Source organism: Hemitrygon akajei, chromosome 25, assembly GCF_048418815.1.
Source record: "Hemitrygon akajei chromosome 25, sHemAka1.3, whole genome shotgun sequence".
Classification (NCBI taxonomy): Eukaryota; Metazoa; Chordata; class Chondrichthyes; order Myliobatiformes; family Dasyatidae; genus Hemitrygon; species Hemitrygon akajei.
In genome coordinates, this window is record NC_133148.1 from 61882305 (window position 1) to 61899894 (window position 17590).

General features: G+C 48.1%; 1 protein-coding gene across 3 annotated transcripts in view; it reads left to right on the forward strand.

Annotated features, from left to right (window-relative positions):
• Positions 1-17590, forward strand: part of LOC140716646 (exocyst complex component 3-like protein 2) — a 107218-nt gene that overhangs the window by 82657 nt on the left and 6971 nt on the right. For all 3 annotated transcript variants that reach the window (XM_073029481.1, XM_073029479.1, XM_073029480.1), the window contains exons 7-11: positions 1581-1691; positions 3325-3460; positions 8519-8641; positions 9580-9735; positions 14220-14341. In XM_073029481.1, the coding sequence (XP_072885582.1) occupies positions 1581-1691; positions 3325-3460; positions 8519-8641; positions 9580-9735; positions 14220-14341 (648 nt within the window). The remainder of the gene's footprint in view (positions 1-1580; positions 1692-3324; positions 3461-8518; positions 8642-9579; positions 9736-14219; positions 14342-17590) is intronic.

Genomic DNA, 17590 nt, shown 5'->3' on the forward strand with positions numbered 1-17590 from the left:
CCGGGGTTATGAACTCCTGTCTCCCAGCGACTTGCCACTCCAATCCTCCTACAGTCACGTTCGGCTCTTGGCCTTCCTGCGTGCCCAGTGGAACCATTTGTACCGACAGGAAAGGGGGCAAAGGCCTTAAAACCAGTCGCTTTGGGCAGATGGGACTCATCAGCCGTGGTCGGCAGCTCATCTACGAGAAAGAAAGCTCTGATGTAAACCTCCTCTACCTTGCGGCTATACCCACTCGCGGGGAGGGCTTCGGGGTAAACCCTGGGGGTAATCCAGAGCTGGAGTCCATAAGGCCGACTGGCAGCTCCTGTGACATCACTTGTGCCAAAAGCTCTATTGGTCCGGCCGTTCCTGTGGAGACGGCGTGGGAAACTGCTTGCTCTCCATACCGTACTGCGTGGCTTGTGGGTCACATAGGCAAGGATTTCCCATCGGCCCCGGCCAATGGAGGGGCCCGTTTCTCTTTGCAGGGGCTATTGAATTTCTGAAACTCCCTTTCTCCTCCGTCCAAGGCAGGTCCTTTTTCACACAGAGAGTGGCAGGAACCTGGAGTGGGCTGCTGGGAAGCAGTGAAAACTGCAGCTGATACAGTGGGATTCAACAGGCATTTAGACAGGCAGCGGAACTGGCATGGAATAGAGGAATGCGATCCAGTCAGTTTAAACTGGCATCGTGTCCAGCACAGGGAATGTGGGCTGAATGGTCATTGTCTGTTCCATATTCACTAAGATCACTGACTCATCCCTCTGCTTATTGGCTGGGTATAGAAATCTCAAATCATCAGGTTGTACAGTATGTATGCTCAAAATACACAGATCCTGGGCTAATAGCTAATTATTCTCTCTCTCCCCCCCCCCCCCCCCGTCCTTCTCTCACCCACACTATTCAATCTCTCCGTCTCTCATACTGCTTCTCTCTCTCTGTCCCTGTCTCATTCTCTGTCCTTCTCTCTCTCTCTCTCTCTCTCCCTCTCTCTCTCTCCTCTCTCCTCTCTCTCTCTCTCTCTCTCTCTCTCTCTCTCTCTCTCTCTCTCTCTCTCTCTCTCTCTCTGTCTCTCTCTCTCCTTTTTGTGTCTGTCTCTGTCCCTCTGTCTTTCCCTCTCTGTTTCTGCCTCCATCTGTGTCTCCCTCTCTGTCTTTGTCCTTCTTTCTCTCTCTCTGCCCCCTCTCTCTGTCTCTCTCTTTCCCTCCCTCTCTCCCTATCTTTCTATCTCCCTCTCCCACTCCCTCCCCTCTGCCATCCCCTCCCCTCACCCTCTCACTCCTTCTCTTTTTCTTTCATTCCCACTCTTTCTCTGCCCCCTTGGTCACTCTTTTCTGCCCTTGGTCTGCCTATCTCTATCTCTGTTTCTCTCTCTTTGTCTGTTTCTCTCTGTCTCTGTCTGTCTCTATCTCTGTTTCTCTCTCTCTCACTCTGCCACACTCCCTTTCTCTGTCTCTGTCCATCTCTGAGTCTCTGCTTCTGTCTGCATACCTCTCTCTGCCTGTCTCTCCCCTGCTCTCACTCTCCTCCTACTCCACCTCCCCTCCCTCTGTCTCTCTCGTTCTTTTTCTCTCTTCCTCTAACTCCCGGTCCCACAGTTTCCAAGTGAATGTCCAGGAGCTTTATGGTCACTTTGCTGTAAACACGGCTGGTATGGAATGTGTGGTCCCGCAGACAATCGCTGTGGTCAACTGCTGCCCTGCCTTCAGGTAACTGCACGTCACTACCCACGAACAACTGACTGCACGCCCACCACAGGATCTCCCTGGCTGCACACTCAACCAAACACAGGGCTGATAACTTTATAGAAAACACAGGACTGATATTCTCTACAGAAAACACAGGACTGACATCTCTACAGAAAACACAGGACTGACATCTCTACAGAAAACACAGGACTGACACCCTCTACAGAAAACAAAGGTCTGACATCTCTACAGAAAACACAGGACTGACACACTCTACAGAAAACACAGGACTGATATTCTCTACAGAAAACACAGGACTGACATCTCTACAGAAAACACAGGACTGACATCTCTACAGAAAACACAGGACTGACACCCTCTACAGAAAACAAAGGTCTGACATCTCTACAGAAAACACAGGACTGATATTCTCTACAGAAAACACAGGACTGATAGCTCTACAGAAAACACAGGCCTGACATCTCTACAGAAAACACAGGCCCGACATCTCTACAAAAAACACAGGACTGACACACTTTACAGAAAACACAGGCCTGATAGCTCTACAGAAAACACAGGACTGACATCTTTACAGAAAACACAGGACTGATATTCTCTACAGAAAACACAGGACTGATATCTCTACAGAAAACACAGGCCTGATAGCTCTACAGAAAATACAGGACTGACATCTCTACAGAAAACACAGGACTGATATTCTCTACAGAAAACACAGGACTGACACACTTTACAGAAAACACAGGACTGACATCTCTACAGAAAACACAGGCCTGATAGCTCTACAGAAAACACAGGCCTGACATCTCTACAGAAAACTCAGGCCTGACATCTCTACAAAAAACACAGGACTGACACACTTTACAGAAAACACAGGCCTGATATCTCTACAGAAAACACAGGCCTGATAGCTCTACAGAAAACACAGGACTGATATTCTCTACAGAAAACACAGGACTGATATCTCTACAGAAAACACAGGCCTGATAGCTCTACAGAAAACACAGGACTGACATCTCTACAGAAAACACAGGACTGATATTCTCTACAGAAAACACAGGACTGACACGCTCTACAGAAAACACAGGACTGACATCTTTACAGAAAACACAGGACTGATATTCTCTACAGAAAACACAGGACTGATATCTCTACAGAAAACACAGGCCTGATAGCTCTACAGAAAACACAGGACTGACATCTCTACAGAAAACACAGGACTGATATTCTCTACAGAAAACACAGGACTGACACGCTCTACAGAAAACACAGGACTGACACACTTTACAGAAAACACAGGCCTGATATCTCTACAGAAAACACAGGCCTGATAGCTCTACAGAAAACGCAGGACTGACACCCTCTACAGAAAACACAGGCCTGATATCTCTACAGAAAACACAGGACTGACACTCCTCTATACTCAAGCATCAGTATATCCAGGGCAGGGTTGCTCTATACAATATCCAGGACTGGTACTTTCTCTACTCTGCTCTTTCCAGCACACACAGGCCCATTTTCCTTGCGACGTGCAGGCAGAAACACAGACACAGATCCAACCTACAAGCGCCAATACGGACCAGCGTTCTACGCTGGCCCTCTGCGCCAGCCTGCTGACACTGCCTTTGTTTCGCAGAGACTACGTCGAACGGCTGATCCAAAAATTCTCCCCAGAGGGCGAAGAGTGGAAGAAGAAAATCGTGGAGGCGCTGGACAAGGTTGAGAGAGGAGGCATCAAGCTCTTAATGGAGAAACTCTTCAGTGAACTGAAGGTGTCTGAACTTTATTCTTCCTTCCGCCACAGTAAGGTTTCGGGAAAATAGCTGAAGAGGATACACATTAAGATAGAGCTTTCGGGTGAAAGGTGAGGGGAAACTTCTCCACTCAGAGGGTGGCGAGATTGTGGAATGAGCTGCCGGCACAAATGGTGGATGTACAAGACGATAAGAGGCAGAGATCAAGTGAACAGCCAGAGAGTTCTTTCCTAGAGTCGGAATGAAGGGTTATAACCTTTAAAAAGTTTAGGGAGATGTCAGAGAGGTTTTTTTTGCACAGAATGTGCTGCCAGGAGTGGAGGTAGGGCAGATACATTAGGGACATGTAAGAGACTCTCAGATAGGTTATAGGTGGAAGGAATTGTTAGATTGATCTTAGAGTCGGTTAAAGGGTTGGCACAACATCGTGGGCCAACGGGCCTGTACTGTAAACACACAGTACACTGCAGATGCTGTGGTCAAACCAAGACGTACAAACACGCTGGATGAACTCAGCAGGTCGGGCAGCATCCGCTGATGCTGTCAACGTTTCGGGCCGAGACCCTTCGTCAGGACTTGGTTTTTGTTTGGGCCTGTACTGTGTTGTATGTGGGTTCAATTGTAACATTTCAGAGAAGCCTGGACGGGTACATGGATGGGACAGGTATGGAGGGATATGGTCCAAGTGTAAGTACCTGGAACGAGGTCAGCACCGACTAGATCGGGCAGAAAGCCGTACTCTGTGACAGCTAATTGTCAGAGAACTCCGATATTTGACTGGCTTGGGTCTTTGGTGTTAGTCTGTCAGATACTCGGCTCTATGATTAATACCCAAAACGTTTTATAAGATGTTACACAGTATTATAATAAATTCCACAGTGAAGCCAGTAAATTAGGACAGAGTTAAGGAAAAACTTCTTCTCCCAGAGAGTTGTGGGGGTGTGAAATGCACTGCCTCGGAAGGCAGTGGAGGCCAATTCTCTGGATGCTTTCAAGAAGGAGCTAGATAGGTATCTTATGGATAGGGGAATCAAGGGATATGGGGACAAGGCAGGAACCGGGTATTGATAGTAGATGTTCAGCCATGATCTCAGAATGGCGGTGCAGGCTTGAAGGGCTGAATGGTCTACTTCTGCACCTATTGTCTATAAATTTAAAAGGACCATGTTGAGTTTAAGGAGCACAGGGGGACAACATCTCATATTCTGTGGGCGCAGGCTGGACATTGAATTTTCAGACTTCCAGTAACAGCTCCCCCCCCCCCCGTACCTTTCCCCCCTTCTCCTTTCTCTCCCCTCCTGATCCACTGGCCCTCATCACCCTCTTTCCCCTCTCCCACCCCCTCCATCTGCCCAGCTTCCTCCCCAGTCAGATTCCATCATCCATAGCCCTCAGTCACCTCCACCAGTCCCTTCCTATCTTCCGACCTCATTCCCTCTTTCCCCTGCTCCATCTGCCTATCACACCCTCCCCACCCATCACCTGCCAGCTCTTGCTCCCCCTTCGCTCGTCCTCCATACTGGCCACCTCCTCTCTACCCTTCCAGCCCTGATGAAGGGTCTCAACCCAAAATATTTACTGACCGTTTCCTTCCACTGATGCCCTGAGTTCCTGCTGTGCCATTGTGAGTCACTGCAGGAAGCAGGTAGTCGGGAAGAGGGAATGGAACCCAGGAACTGGGGCTTCACTGACTCCAAAGGGAATGTGAGAACAGGGGCTGGGAGTGTGGCACAGGGGGCCCTGGTGAGTATCATCAGAATCAGGTTTATTAACTCCGGCACGTGAAAATTGTTTAACTTAGCAGCAGCAATTCAATGCAGTACATAATCTAGCAGAGAGAGAAAAAAATAAATATAATAATAATAATAAATAAGTAAATCGATTACAATTTATGTACATTGAATAGATTAAAAATCATGCAAAAACAGAAATACTGTATATTAAAAAAATGAGGTAGTGTTCACGGGTTCATTGTCCATTTAGGAATCAGATGGCAGAGGGGAAGAAGCTGTTCCTGAATCATTGAGTGTGTGTCTTCAGGCTTCTGTACCTCCCTCCTGATGGTAACAGTGAGAAAAGGGAATGCCCTGGGTGCTGGAGGTCCTTAATAATGGACGCTGCCTCTCTGAGACACCGCTCCTTAAAGATGCAGGAAGCCAGTCAGCCAGAAGAGAGCACTGCAAATATTACTTGGTGATTGAATTGGGGGACCATCAGGGTATGTGGATGTTTGTGAAGCGGATCACTGGAGCTTTACTGTACTGCACCTGCATGGTGCAAAGTCCTGATGAGCTGTCCCAGTCCAAAATATTCACTGTGTACTCTCCTCTATAGATCCTGCCTAACCTGCTGAGTTCTCCAGTATTTTGTGTGTGTTGCTCGGGTTTCCAGTATTTTGTGTGTGTTGCTCGGGTTTCCAGTATTTTGTGTGTGTTGCTCGGGTTTCCAGTATTTTGTGTGTGTTGCTCGGGTTTCCAGTATTTTGTGTGTGTTGCTCGGGTTTCCAGTATTTTGTGTGTGTTGCTCGGGTTTCCAGTATTTTGTGTGTGTTGCTCGGGTTTCCAGTATTTTGTGTGTGTTGCTCGGGTTTCCAGTATTTTGTGTGTGTTGCTCGGGTTTCCAGTATTTTGTGTGTGTTGCTTGGGTTTCCAACATTTTGTGTGCGTTGCTCGGGTTTCCAACATTTTGTGTGTGTTGCTTGGGTTTCCAACATTTTGTGTGTGTTGCTTGGATTTCCAGTATTTTGTGTGCGTTGCTCGGGTTTCCAACATTTTGTGTGTGTTGCTTGGATTTCCAACATTTTGTGTGCGTTGCTCGGGTTTCCAACATTTTGTGTGCGTTGCTCGGGTTTCCAGTATTTTGTGTGCGTTGCTCGGGTTTCCAACATTTTGTGTGCGTTGCTCGGGTTTCCAGTATTTTGTGTGCGTTGCTCGGGTTTCCAACATTTTGTGTGCGTTGCTTGGATTTCCAACATTTTGTGTGCGTTGCTCGGGTTTCCAACATTTTGTGTGTGTTGCTCGGGTTTCCAGTATTTTGTGTGCGTTGCTTGGATTTCCAACATTTTGTGTGCGTTGCTCGGGTTTCCAGTATTTTGTGTGCGTTGCTCGGGTTTCCAACATTTTGTGTGCGTTGCTTGGATTTCCAACATTTTGTGTGCGTTGCTCGGGTTTCCAACATTTTGTGTGTGTTGCTCGGGTTTCCAGTATTTTGTGTGTGTTGCTCGGGTTTCCAACATTTTGTGTGCGTTGCTCGGGTTTCCAACATTTTGTGTGCGTTGCTCGGGTTTCCAACATTTTGTGTGTGTTGCTCGGGTTTCCAGTATTTTGTGTGTGTTGCTCGGGTTTCCAACATTTTGTGTGTGTTGCTCGGGTTTCCAGTATTTTGTGTGTGTTGCTCGGGTTTCCAACATTTTGTGTGTGTTGCTCGGGTTTCCAACATTTTGTGTGCGTTGCTCGGGTTTCCAGTATTTTGTGTGCGTTGCTCGGGTTTCCAGTATTTTGTGTGTGTTGCTCGGGTTTCCAACATTTTGTGTGCGTTGCTCGGGTTTCCAGTATTTTGTGTGTGTTGCTCGGGTTTCCAACATTTTGTGTGCGTTGCTCGGGTTTCCAACATTTTGTGTGCGTTGCTCGGGTTTCCAGTATTTTGTGTGTGTTGCTCGGGTTTCCAACATTTTGTGTGCGTTGCTCGGGTTTCCAACATTTTGTGTGTGTTGCTCGGGTTTCCAGTATTTTGTGTGTGTTGCTCGGGTTTCCAACATTTTGTGTGTGTTGCTCGGGTTTCCAGTATTTTGTGTGCGTTGCTCGGGTTTCCAACATTTTGTGTGCGTTGCTCGGGTTTCCAGTATTTTGTGTGCGTTGCTTGGATTTCCAACATTTTGTGTGCGTTGCTCGGGTTTCCAGTATTTTGTGTGCGTTGCTCGGGTTTCCAGTATTTTGTGTGCGTTGCTCGGGTTTCCAACATTTTGTGCGTGTTGCTCGGGTTTCCAGTATTTTGTGTGCGTTGCTTGGATTTCCAACATTTTGTGTGCGTTGCTCGGGTTTCCAGTATTTTGTGTGTGTTGCTCGGGTTTCCAACATTTTGTGTGCGTTGCTCGGGTTTCCAGTATTTTGTGTGCGTTGCTTGGATTTCCAACATTTTGTGTGCGTTGCTCGGGTTTCCAGTATTTTGTGTGCGTTGCTTGGATTTCCAACATTTTGTGTGCGTTGCTCGGGTTTCCAACATTTTGTGTGCGTTGCTCGGGTTTCCAGTATTTTGTGTGCGTTGCTTGGATTTCCAGTATTTTGTGTGCGTTGCTTGGATTTCCAACATTTTGTGTGCGTTGCTCGGGTTTCCAGTATTTTGTGTGCGTTGCTTGGATTTCCAACATTTTGTGTGTGTTGCTCGGGTTTCCAACATTTTGTGTGTGTTGCTCGGGTTTCCAACATTTTGTGTGCGTTGCTTGGATTTCCAACATTTTGTGTGCGTTGCTCGGGTTTCCAGTATTTTGTGTGTGTTGCTTGGATTTCCAGTATTTTGTGTGTGTTGCTTGGATTTCCAACATTTTGTGCGTGTTGCTCGGGTTTCCAGTATTTTGTGTGTGTTGCTCGGGTTTCCAACATTTTGTGTGCGTTGCTTGGATTTCCAACATTTTGTGTGCGTTGCTTGGATTTCCAACATTTTGTGCGTGTTGCTCGGGTTTCCAGTATTTTGTGTGTGTTGCTCGGGTTTCCAACATTTTGTGTGCGTTGCTTGGATTTCCAACATTTTGTGCGTGTTGCTCGGGTTTCCAGTATTTTGTGTGTGTTGCTCGGGTTTCCAACATTTTGTGTGCGTTGCTTGGATTTCCCGCATCTTAAGAATCTCTTGGATTCTGAAGGCTCTCCCTTGGCAGAAGGTGAAGGCATTGCTTCCCTTAGGCCACGGGTTTAATGAGGCACTCTCTGTTCAGTAGCCAGCTGTTTGCAGCTGCACTGCAGATGTGGGCTGAGCAACAGCTTGGCCAACATCTGGAACTAACCATTGTCCGCCTGCTGATCCACAGTTTACTTGTCTCTCTACAAACTCCACAAACCTTGTCTCTCTGTTTCCCATTTCTAGCCACATTTTGCAAAGCTGTTGAGAAAGAAATGGCTCCAAAATGCGGAAAGCTTTGAAAGTATCATTACCGCCATCCGAGAGCACTTCCAGCATTTCCACAAGATGAAAACTCCGCCGTACCAGGTATGGTCACCACAACGGAACACGGGTCTGCGGGCTGCTAAGTGTGTCAGATCGGGGTGGGGGGTGGGGGGCACTTGTCCTGATCACCTTTGCTGGTGTTCAGGCTCACAGCGTACACCTCACCACGTACCCTGGCCCTGTGCACACGTTATGTACATTCACTATGTGTATGCTCACCACTTACACACTCAACGTGTGCACAGCTCCACTATACACTGCATGCTGTCTCACTGTCTGCGTCCTGTGCAAGTTGCTGGAGGGACTCAATGGGTCAGACAGCATCTATGGTGGGGAATAAACAGTCAGCGTTTCAAGCCGATACCCTTCATCGTTTCCATAAGACAAAGGAGCAGAATTAGGCCATTCGGCCCATTGAGTCTGCCCCACTATTCAATCATGGCTGATCCTTTTTCCCCTCCTCAACCCCATTCTCCAGCCTTCTCCCCGTAACCTTGATGCCATGACCAGTCAAGAACCAATCAATCTCTGCCTTGAATACACCCAACAACCCGGCCTCCACAGCTGCCTGTGGTAATAAATCCCACAAATTCACCACCCTCTGTCTGAAGGAATTTCTCCGCATCTCTGTTTTAAATGGACGCCCCTCTAGCCTGAGGGGTGGAATCGTCAACTGTTTATTCCCCTCCGCAATGCCGAGTCCCTCCAGCGTTTTATGTGTGAATTGATTCAGATTTTCAGCATCTGCCAAAGCTCTTGTTTCTGTTTTCATTTCTCTGCGTGCATCGTTACGGCGGGTAGTCTCGCTTGCGTGGTTTTACTCTGTACCGCCTTAGTGTACGGCCCTGGTTTTCAGTCTCTCTCTGTACAACGCCACAGAGTAAACAGGTAGAGCAGAGTGCCAGTCTGATATCCCACTCTTGCTGTGAACTAGAGAACCCCCGGTGCAGTTACTGCTGTCTGTCCTCGTGTTTCTGCAGACCCTGGTCAATAACGTTCACCTGCGGGTGGTGACTGAGTACCTGAGGGCGCTGGTGCAGAGGCGGGTGACCTGCAACTCGAGCGAGATGCGTACCAAGCTAGCGCTGCGGATCAGCGAGGAGTCCGAGCAGCTGCAGCAGCTCTTCCTCAATCTGGTGAGTGCTCCCGAGGGGAGAGGGGCCAAGTGGCAGGGTTCAGAGGTCAGCGGGGTCACGTAACAAGGTCAAGGATGGTGACATGAGGCTGATGTCAGGTGATGAGAAGTTAGGATCAGGTGACGAGGGGCTGGGGCCAGGTGACGAGGGGCTGGGGTCAGGTGACGAGAGGTTGGAGCCAGGTGACGAGGGGCTGGGGCCAGGTGACGAGGGGCTGGGGTCAGGTGACGAGAGGTTGGAGCCAGGTGACGAGAGGCTGGGGCCAGGTGACGAGGGGCTGGGGTCAGGTGACAAGGGGCTGGGGCCAGGTGACGAGAGGCTGGGGCCAGGTGACGAGGGGCTGGGGTCAGGTGACGAGAGGCTGGGGTCAGGTGACGAGGGGCTGGGGCCAGGTGACGAGGGGTTGGGGCTAGCTGACATGAGTCTGGGGTCAGATGATGCGAGTCTGGGGTCAGTTGATGTGAGTCTGGGGTCAGATGATGCGAGTCTGGGGTCAGATGATGTGAGTCTGGGGTCAGTTGATGTGAGTCTGGGGTCAGTTGATGTGAGTCTGGGGCCTTCGAGAAGTACAGCGCAGAAACAGACCCTCTGGCCCATCTAGTCCATACTGAAACCAGATAAGCTGCCCACTCCCATCGACCTGCACCTCGAGCGAGATGCGTGCCAGGCTAGCATGACCCTCCGTATACCTACTATCGATGCACCTATCGACACTTCTCCTAAACATTGAAATTGAGCTCGTATGCACCTCATTCCACTCTCTCATGACCCTCCGAGTGAAGCAATTTCTCCTCATGTTCCTCTTGAACTTTTCACCTTTCACCCTTAAGCCGTGACCTCTGGTTGTAGCCCCACCCAACCTAGGTGGGAAAAGTCTGCGTGCATCTACCCTGTCTTTACCCCTCATCATTTTGCATACCTCTCTCAGTTTTCTCTGTTCTAAGGAATACAGGGCTAACCTATTCAATCTTTTCTGATAACTCAGGTTCTCCAGACCTGGCAAGATCCTTGTCACTTTTCTCTGCACTTTTTCAACCTTGTTGACCGAAACTGCTCACAATACAACAAGTTAGGCCTCACCGATGTCTGTACAACTTCAACATAACATCCCATCTCCTGCACTCAATATGAAGGCCAATGTGCCAGAAGCTTTCTTTACGACCCAATCTACCTGTGACACGACTTTCAATGAATTGTGGACCTGTATTCCCAGATCCCTTTGTTCTACCGCACTCCTCGGTGCCCCACCGTTTACCAGGTAGGATCTACCCGGCTGGTCCCACCGAAGTGCAAAACCTGGCACTTGTCTGCAGGACGGAGGAGTTGCCATTTTTCATCCCATTTTTCCAGCTGCTCCGGATCCCTCTGCAAGCCAGGATCGCCTTCCTCGTTGTCCACTACATCCCAATCTTGGTGTCATCCACAGATTTACTGATCTAGTTCACGACAGATCATCGAAATAGATGACAAACAACAAAGGACCCAGCACCGATGCCTGTGGCACTGCACTGGTCACAGGGCTCCAGTCGGAGAGGCAACCACCTACTATCACCCTCAAAGCCAATGTCTCATCCAATTTACCTCTTCATCTTGAATGCTGAGCGACTGAACCTTCCTGACTAACCTCCCGTGTGGGACCTTGTCGAAGGCCTTGCTAAAGTCCATATAGGCAACATCCACTGCCTTCCCTTCATCCACATTCCTGGTAACTTCCTCAAAAAACTCCAGAACATTTTTTTAGACAAAGCCATGCTGACTCTCATTAATCAGACCATATCTGTCCAAATAATTACATATCCAGTCCCTTCGAACACCTTCAGATAACTCTCTCACAGCTGATGTCAGACTCTCTGCTCTATAACTTCCAGCTTTATTCTTAGAGCCTTTTTGAAACAGTGGAACAACACTGGCTGTCCTCCAGTCCTCTGGCATCTCTCGGTGCTCAGGATGATCAGATATCTCTGCTAGGACCCCGGCAATTTCTGCCCTTGCCTCCCACGGGGTCTGAGGGAACACCTTGTCAGGTCCTGAGGATTTATCCACTCCGATTTGCTTCAGGACAGCAAACACCTCCTCCTCTGTAATCTGTAGTCGATGCTGCTTTGCCTCACTTCTGTGGACTCTGTGTCCGTCTCCCGAGTAAATACAGATGCTACGAATGGCTTTAAGATCTCCCCCATCTGTTTTGTCTCCACACGTGGATTACCGTTCTGGGCTTCCGGTGGACCAATTTTGTCCCTTGCAATCCTTTTGCTTTTAACATATCTGCAGAAACCCTTTGGATTCTCCTTCACCCTCTCTGCTAAGGCAACCTCATGCCCTCTTTTAGCCCTCCAGATTTCTTTATTAAGTATCCTCTTGTGTTTCTCATACTCCACAAGCACCTCATTTGTTCAAACCTGCCTATACCTGTTGTGTTCCTCCTTTTCCCTCTCAACCAGGACCTCAGTATCTCTCAAAAACCAAGGTCACCTGCATTTGTGATGTGAGGCTGGGGTCAGCTGACCAGACACTGGGGTCAAGTCAGGTGATGTGAGGCTGGGGTCAGCTGACCAGACACTGGGGTCAAGTCAGGTGATGTGAGGCTGGGGTCAGCTGACCAGACACTGGGGTCAAGTCAGGTGATGTGAGGCTGGGGTCAGCTGACCAGACACTGGGGTCAAGTCAGGTGATGTGAGGCTGGGGCTCGGTGACATGAGACGGCATCAAGTGAGGAGAGACTGGGGTTAGATTGGTGGGGCTGGGGTCCGGTGAGAGGTCGAGGGTTTTAGAGTGGGTAGTTTGACAGTAGGAGACAGTAAAGTGACAGAGAAGGGATTGGGTGCAGTGGGCCTCTAATCTAAGAAAAGATGTGCTAGCATTGGAGAGGGTCCAGAGGAGGTTCACTGGAATGATCCCAGAATGAAAGGGTTAACATAGGAGGAGCATTTGATGGCTCTGGGCCTGTAATCACTGGAGTTTAGAAGAATGAGGGGGGATTTCATTGAAACCTATCAGATATTGAAAGGAATGAACAGAGTGGGTGTGGAGGGGATGTTTAATGTAGTTGGGGGGGGAATCTCAGACCAGTGGACAATGCCTCAGAATAGAAGGACTACCCCAAGGAATTTCTCTTTTTAGGTTGGTAGGTACTCAGGGTGTCAAAGGTTACAGGAGAAGGCAGGAGAATGGGGTTGAGACAGGTAATAAATCAGCCATGATGGAATGGTGGAGCAGACTCGATGGGCCGAATGGCCTATTTCTGCTCCTATGTGCTATATCTTACAGTTTTGTGGTCTTAGAGTGATGAGTGGGGAAGAAGTTTCAGGTGCGTCTGGGCAGGGGCGGGGAGAGGGGTGGGATTGGGGTGAGGATGTATTTTCTGGGGGACACATTGAGCACATTCCCAGTGAACCTGGGGAAGGTTTCAGAGCTTGTCTTCTGCTGCAGCTTATGAGAGATTTCTCCCTGCTCCAGCATGACTTGACAAACCCGAACCATAGGTTATAACACGTAGGGAGATACAGAAGAATAACTTGAGCTTCTATTTCATAATTAACTGTAGCCTAATGGTCCTGATAGGGGCTTTTCAACACAGCAGTGGCTGATGGGATTGCTTCACCTCCATTGCCATTTCTCAGAATCTCTCAAGAAGAGTAACACTGAGAAGGATGAGGAGAGAGGAAATGAGGTTAAGTCAGCAGAAGAGAACATGAAAGAGACAGTAAGATATGAAAGTGGCTAATGGGTTGTGCCTTCGCAGTTGATCCGAAGGACCTGGTTTGTCATTTTTCACAAAGTTATGTTTTTCACACAATGGGGCAGCAGGTAGTGCTTCTGCCTCACGCAAGTCCAATCCTGACCTACAGTGCTGTCGGTGTGGAGTTTGCACATTCTCCCTGTAACCTTGTGAGTTTCCTTCAGAAAGTCCATTTCCCTCACACATCCCAAAGAGGTGTGGGTCATGTAGAGAATGGAATCTGGGAGGAGCTGATGAGAGTGTGGGAAGAATACTTAGGGATTGATGTGAGTGGGTGCTTAATGCCCATCACAGATTCAACGGGCTGAAGGACCTGTTAAAGGAGGGAAATATTAGCTTTATTTGTCACATGTACCTTGAAATATCAAAACACACAGTGAAACGTGTCATTTGCGTCAATGACCAGCACAGTCCAAATATATGCTGAGGGCAGCCCGCGAGTGTCACCCTGCTTTCAGAGATGCCCACAGTTTACCTGCCCCAACCCGTACACATGGGAGGGAATCAAAGCACCCGGAGAAACCCACGCGGTCAGAGGGAGGCACAGTCACTGTGGCGGGGTTTGAATCCTGATCACAGCGTTGACTTGTAAGGTGTTAACGCTAACCGCTGCACTACAATGCTGCCCTTCACACACCTGTTCTGTACTACGTAACTGCGGGTACAAAACCTTGCACGTAACGCATTCCTGGGCCTGAGGCTGGGCTCAGCACTAAAGGACAATGGCCTCACTTCCTCTCCACAGAATTCCACCTCGTCCTGGCTGGACGCTGCGATCGGTCACCAGGCCGAGATCGTCAAACTGAAGGAAATCTCCTCCATCCAGATGGAAGTCGGGGTCTTGGTGAGCAGTTATCCTGACGTACGGTGAGTTAGACTGCTCCTCTCTGCCAGCTCTACACCGCCACCGTCTCACCCGCACTTCACCCACGTTCTTCTGCCTTCTCCCTGTAAACTTTGACACCTTGACTAATCGAGAATCTGTCAATCTCCGCTTTAAATGCACCCAATGACCTAGCCTCCACGGCCAATGAATTCCACATGAACCACCCCCAGCTAAAGAAATCCTCCTCTTCTCTGTTCTAATGGAACATCATTGTATTCAGAGGCTGTGCCCTCTGGTCCTGGACTCTCGGGGCTGTCGGAAACATCCTCTCCATGGCCTCTCTATCCAGGCCTTTCAGTATTTTGTACGGTTTCAAAGATATCTGCTTTCATTCTTCTAATCTCCAGTGCGAAAATATGGACTATTGACCTCAAAATCCACCATGTTATGATTTTGCACCTTATTACCCTCCTGCACTGCCCTTCCTCTGTACTTGCTGCCCCTCATTCAGTGTTCTGTTATTGTTATAGTTTCACCACAGTTCACCACGTAATGGTTTCATCTGCATGAACAGTATACAAGACGGGCTTTTCACTGTATCTTATTACATGTGAGAATTGTAAACCAATTCCAATCCCAATTCTCTGAAGATCACTTGTGAATCAAATGGGCTTTTTATAAAGGGCTAATATTTTGACCAATAGTTACACAGTAGAATTTGAAACACAAGAAATTCTGCAGATGTTGGAAATCCAGTCAACACACATAAAAACTCTGGAGGAACCCAGCAGGACAGGCAGCATCTAGGGAATTGAATAAACAGTCAACGTTTCGGGCAAAGGCCCTTCTTCGGGACACGGCCCGAAACATCAACTGTTAATTCATTTCCATGGATGCTGCCTGACCTCCAGAGTTCCTCCAGCACTTCGGATTTCCAGCATCTGCAGAATCTCGTGTTTCCCTCAAAGAGAAGGAAGAAGACATTATAGGATTAGGGCATAATATTTTCACCCTCCCCATGTCTGCCCAGCTCTCAGACCTCCTTAAAAGAACCCAAACCCTTCCTCTTTCTTGTGTAATGTGCAAACAATGGGAAATGCTTCAAGATAACAAGAACTTCCTGAACTTTTAGTTAAGTCCCAAGTGTATTCAGAGACTGACGCCAAGGAATGTTGAACACATGTGAAAATATTCTTTGCTGCTCCTTCAGAGATGTTTTTGGCACTGAAACAGAATTTTATGAGGGAGGCAGAGGGAAAGGTTCTGCCTCGCGCTATCAATTGCCTTTTTAATTCTGTTATTTTTCCGGATCTTTCTTCCTGACTGCTCAGCATCCTGACAGTCAGGACTCACCACTGATGAATTTTGACAAGTGTCTATTTCCTGTTTGACTAAGTCCTACTTATAGTAAGGGAGGAAGTAAAACCCTGGCATGGTTCGAGGACAGGAAGTAGGATCAGGAATACTTCCTGGTCTATTGGCCATTTTGGGTGTCATCAAGCCATAAAAATTAATCTACTGCAAAGCAAAACAGACCATGTAACCTTCCTTCTTACTTCCTAACAACAACTGATTAAACTCTCGGCAGCCAAAGGAGATACTCTGAACAATATTTCACTGAGAATGAAACTCTAGCGTGACTGTTCCCTTCTCAAGCAACTGCCTCTCTGACCTCTTATGAATCTCGGCCAAATACACAGGCACAGCGGTAGAAACTACTGCCAGCAACACTCGAGGACTGATTCCTAGCAAGTGGTCTGACTGTTTAGTGCTGGGTCAATGATTCAAAGTCACAAGTTCAAATCCCATCAGGGCAGCTGGGAAATTTAAATTTAACTATTTAAAGAAAGTGATGTTGAAAATATGAAAGAAAAATATCACTGTAACAACCAAAAAGGGTATTAAATAAAACTCATTTGTGCACCACAGAGAGATTATTAATCATTTGAAGCCCAATTGAACAGAGCTAAGATGGTAATACACTTATAACACATAAACACGTAATGGGAGGTACGGTGGCATAGTTAACATAACGCTTTACAACAGCCAGCTGTAAGATCAGGGTTCAGTACCCACCGCAGTCTGTCACTGATTGCGGATCAATACCCACTGCTGTCTGTATCACTGATTGGGGATCAATACCCACTGCTGTCTGTATCACTGATCGGGGATCAATACCCACTGCTGTCTGTATCACTGATTGGGGATCAATACCCACTGCTGTCTGTATCACTGATCAGGGATCAATACCCACTGCTGTCTGTATCACTGATTGGGGATCAATACCCACTGCTGTCTGTATCACTGATCAGGGATCAATACCCACTGCTGTCTGTGTCACTGATCGGGGATCAATACCCACTGCTGTCTGTATCACTGATTGGGGATCAACACCCACTGCTGTCTATCACTGATTGGGGATCAATACCCACTCCTGTCTGTATCACTGATTGGGGATCAATACCCACTGCTGTCTGTATCACTGATCGGGGATCAATACCCACTGCTGTCTGTATCACTGATTGGGGATCAACACCCACTGCTGTCTGTATCACTGATCGGGGATCAATACCCACTGCTGTCTGTCACTGATCGGGGATCAATACCCACTGCTGTCTGTATCACTGATTGGGGATCAATACCCACTGCTGTCTGTATCACTGATCAGGGATCAATACCCACTGCCGTCTGTATCACTGATCGGGGATCAATACCCACTGCTGTCTGTATCACTGATTGGGGATCAATACCCACTCCTGTCTGTATCACTGATCGGGGATCAATACCCACTGCTGTCTGTATCACTGATTGGGGATCAATACCCACTGCTGTCTATCACTGATCGGGGATCAATACCCACTGCTGTCTGTATCACTGATTGGGGATCAATACCCACTGCTGTCTATCACTGATTGGGGATCAATACCCACTGCTGTCTGTATCACTGATCGGGGATCAATACCCACTGCTGTCTGTATCACTGATTGGGGATCAATACCCACTGCTGTCTGTATCACTGATCGGGGATCAATACCCACTGCTGTCTGTATCACTGATCGGGGATCAATACCCACTGCTGTCTGTATCACTGATCGGGGATCAATACCCACTGCTGTCTGTATCACTGATTGGGGATCAATACCCACTGCTGTCTGTATCACTGATCGGGGATCAATACCCACTGCTGTCTGTATCACTGATCGGGGATCAATACCCACTGCTGTCTGTATCACTGATTGGGGATCAATACCCACTGCTGTCTGTATCACTGATCGGGGATCAATACCCAC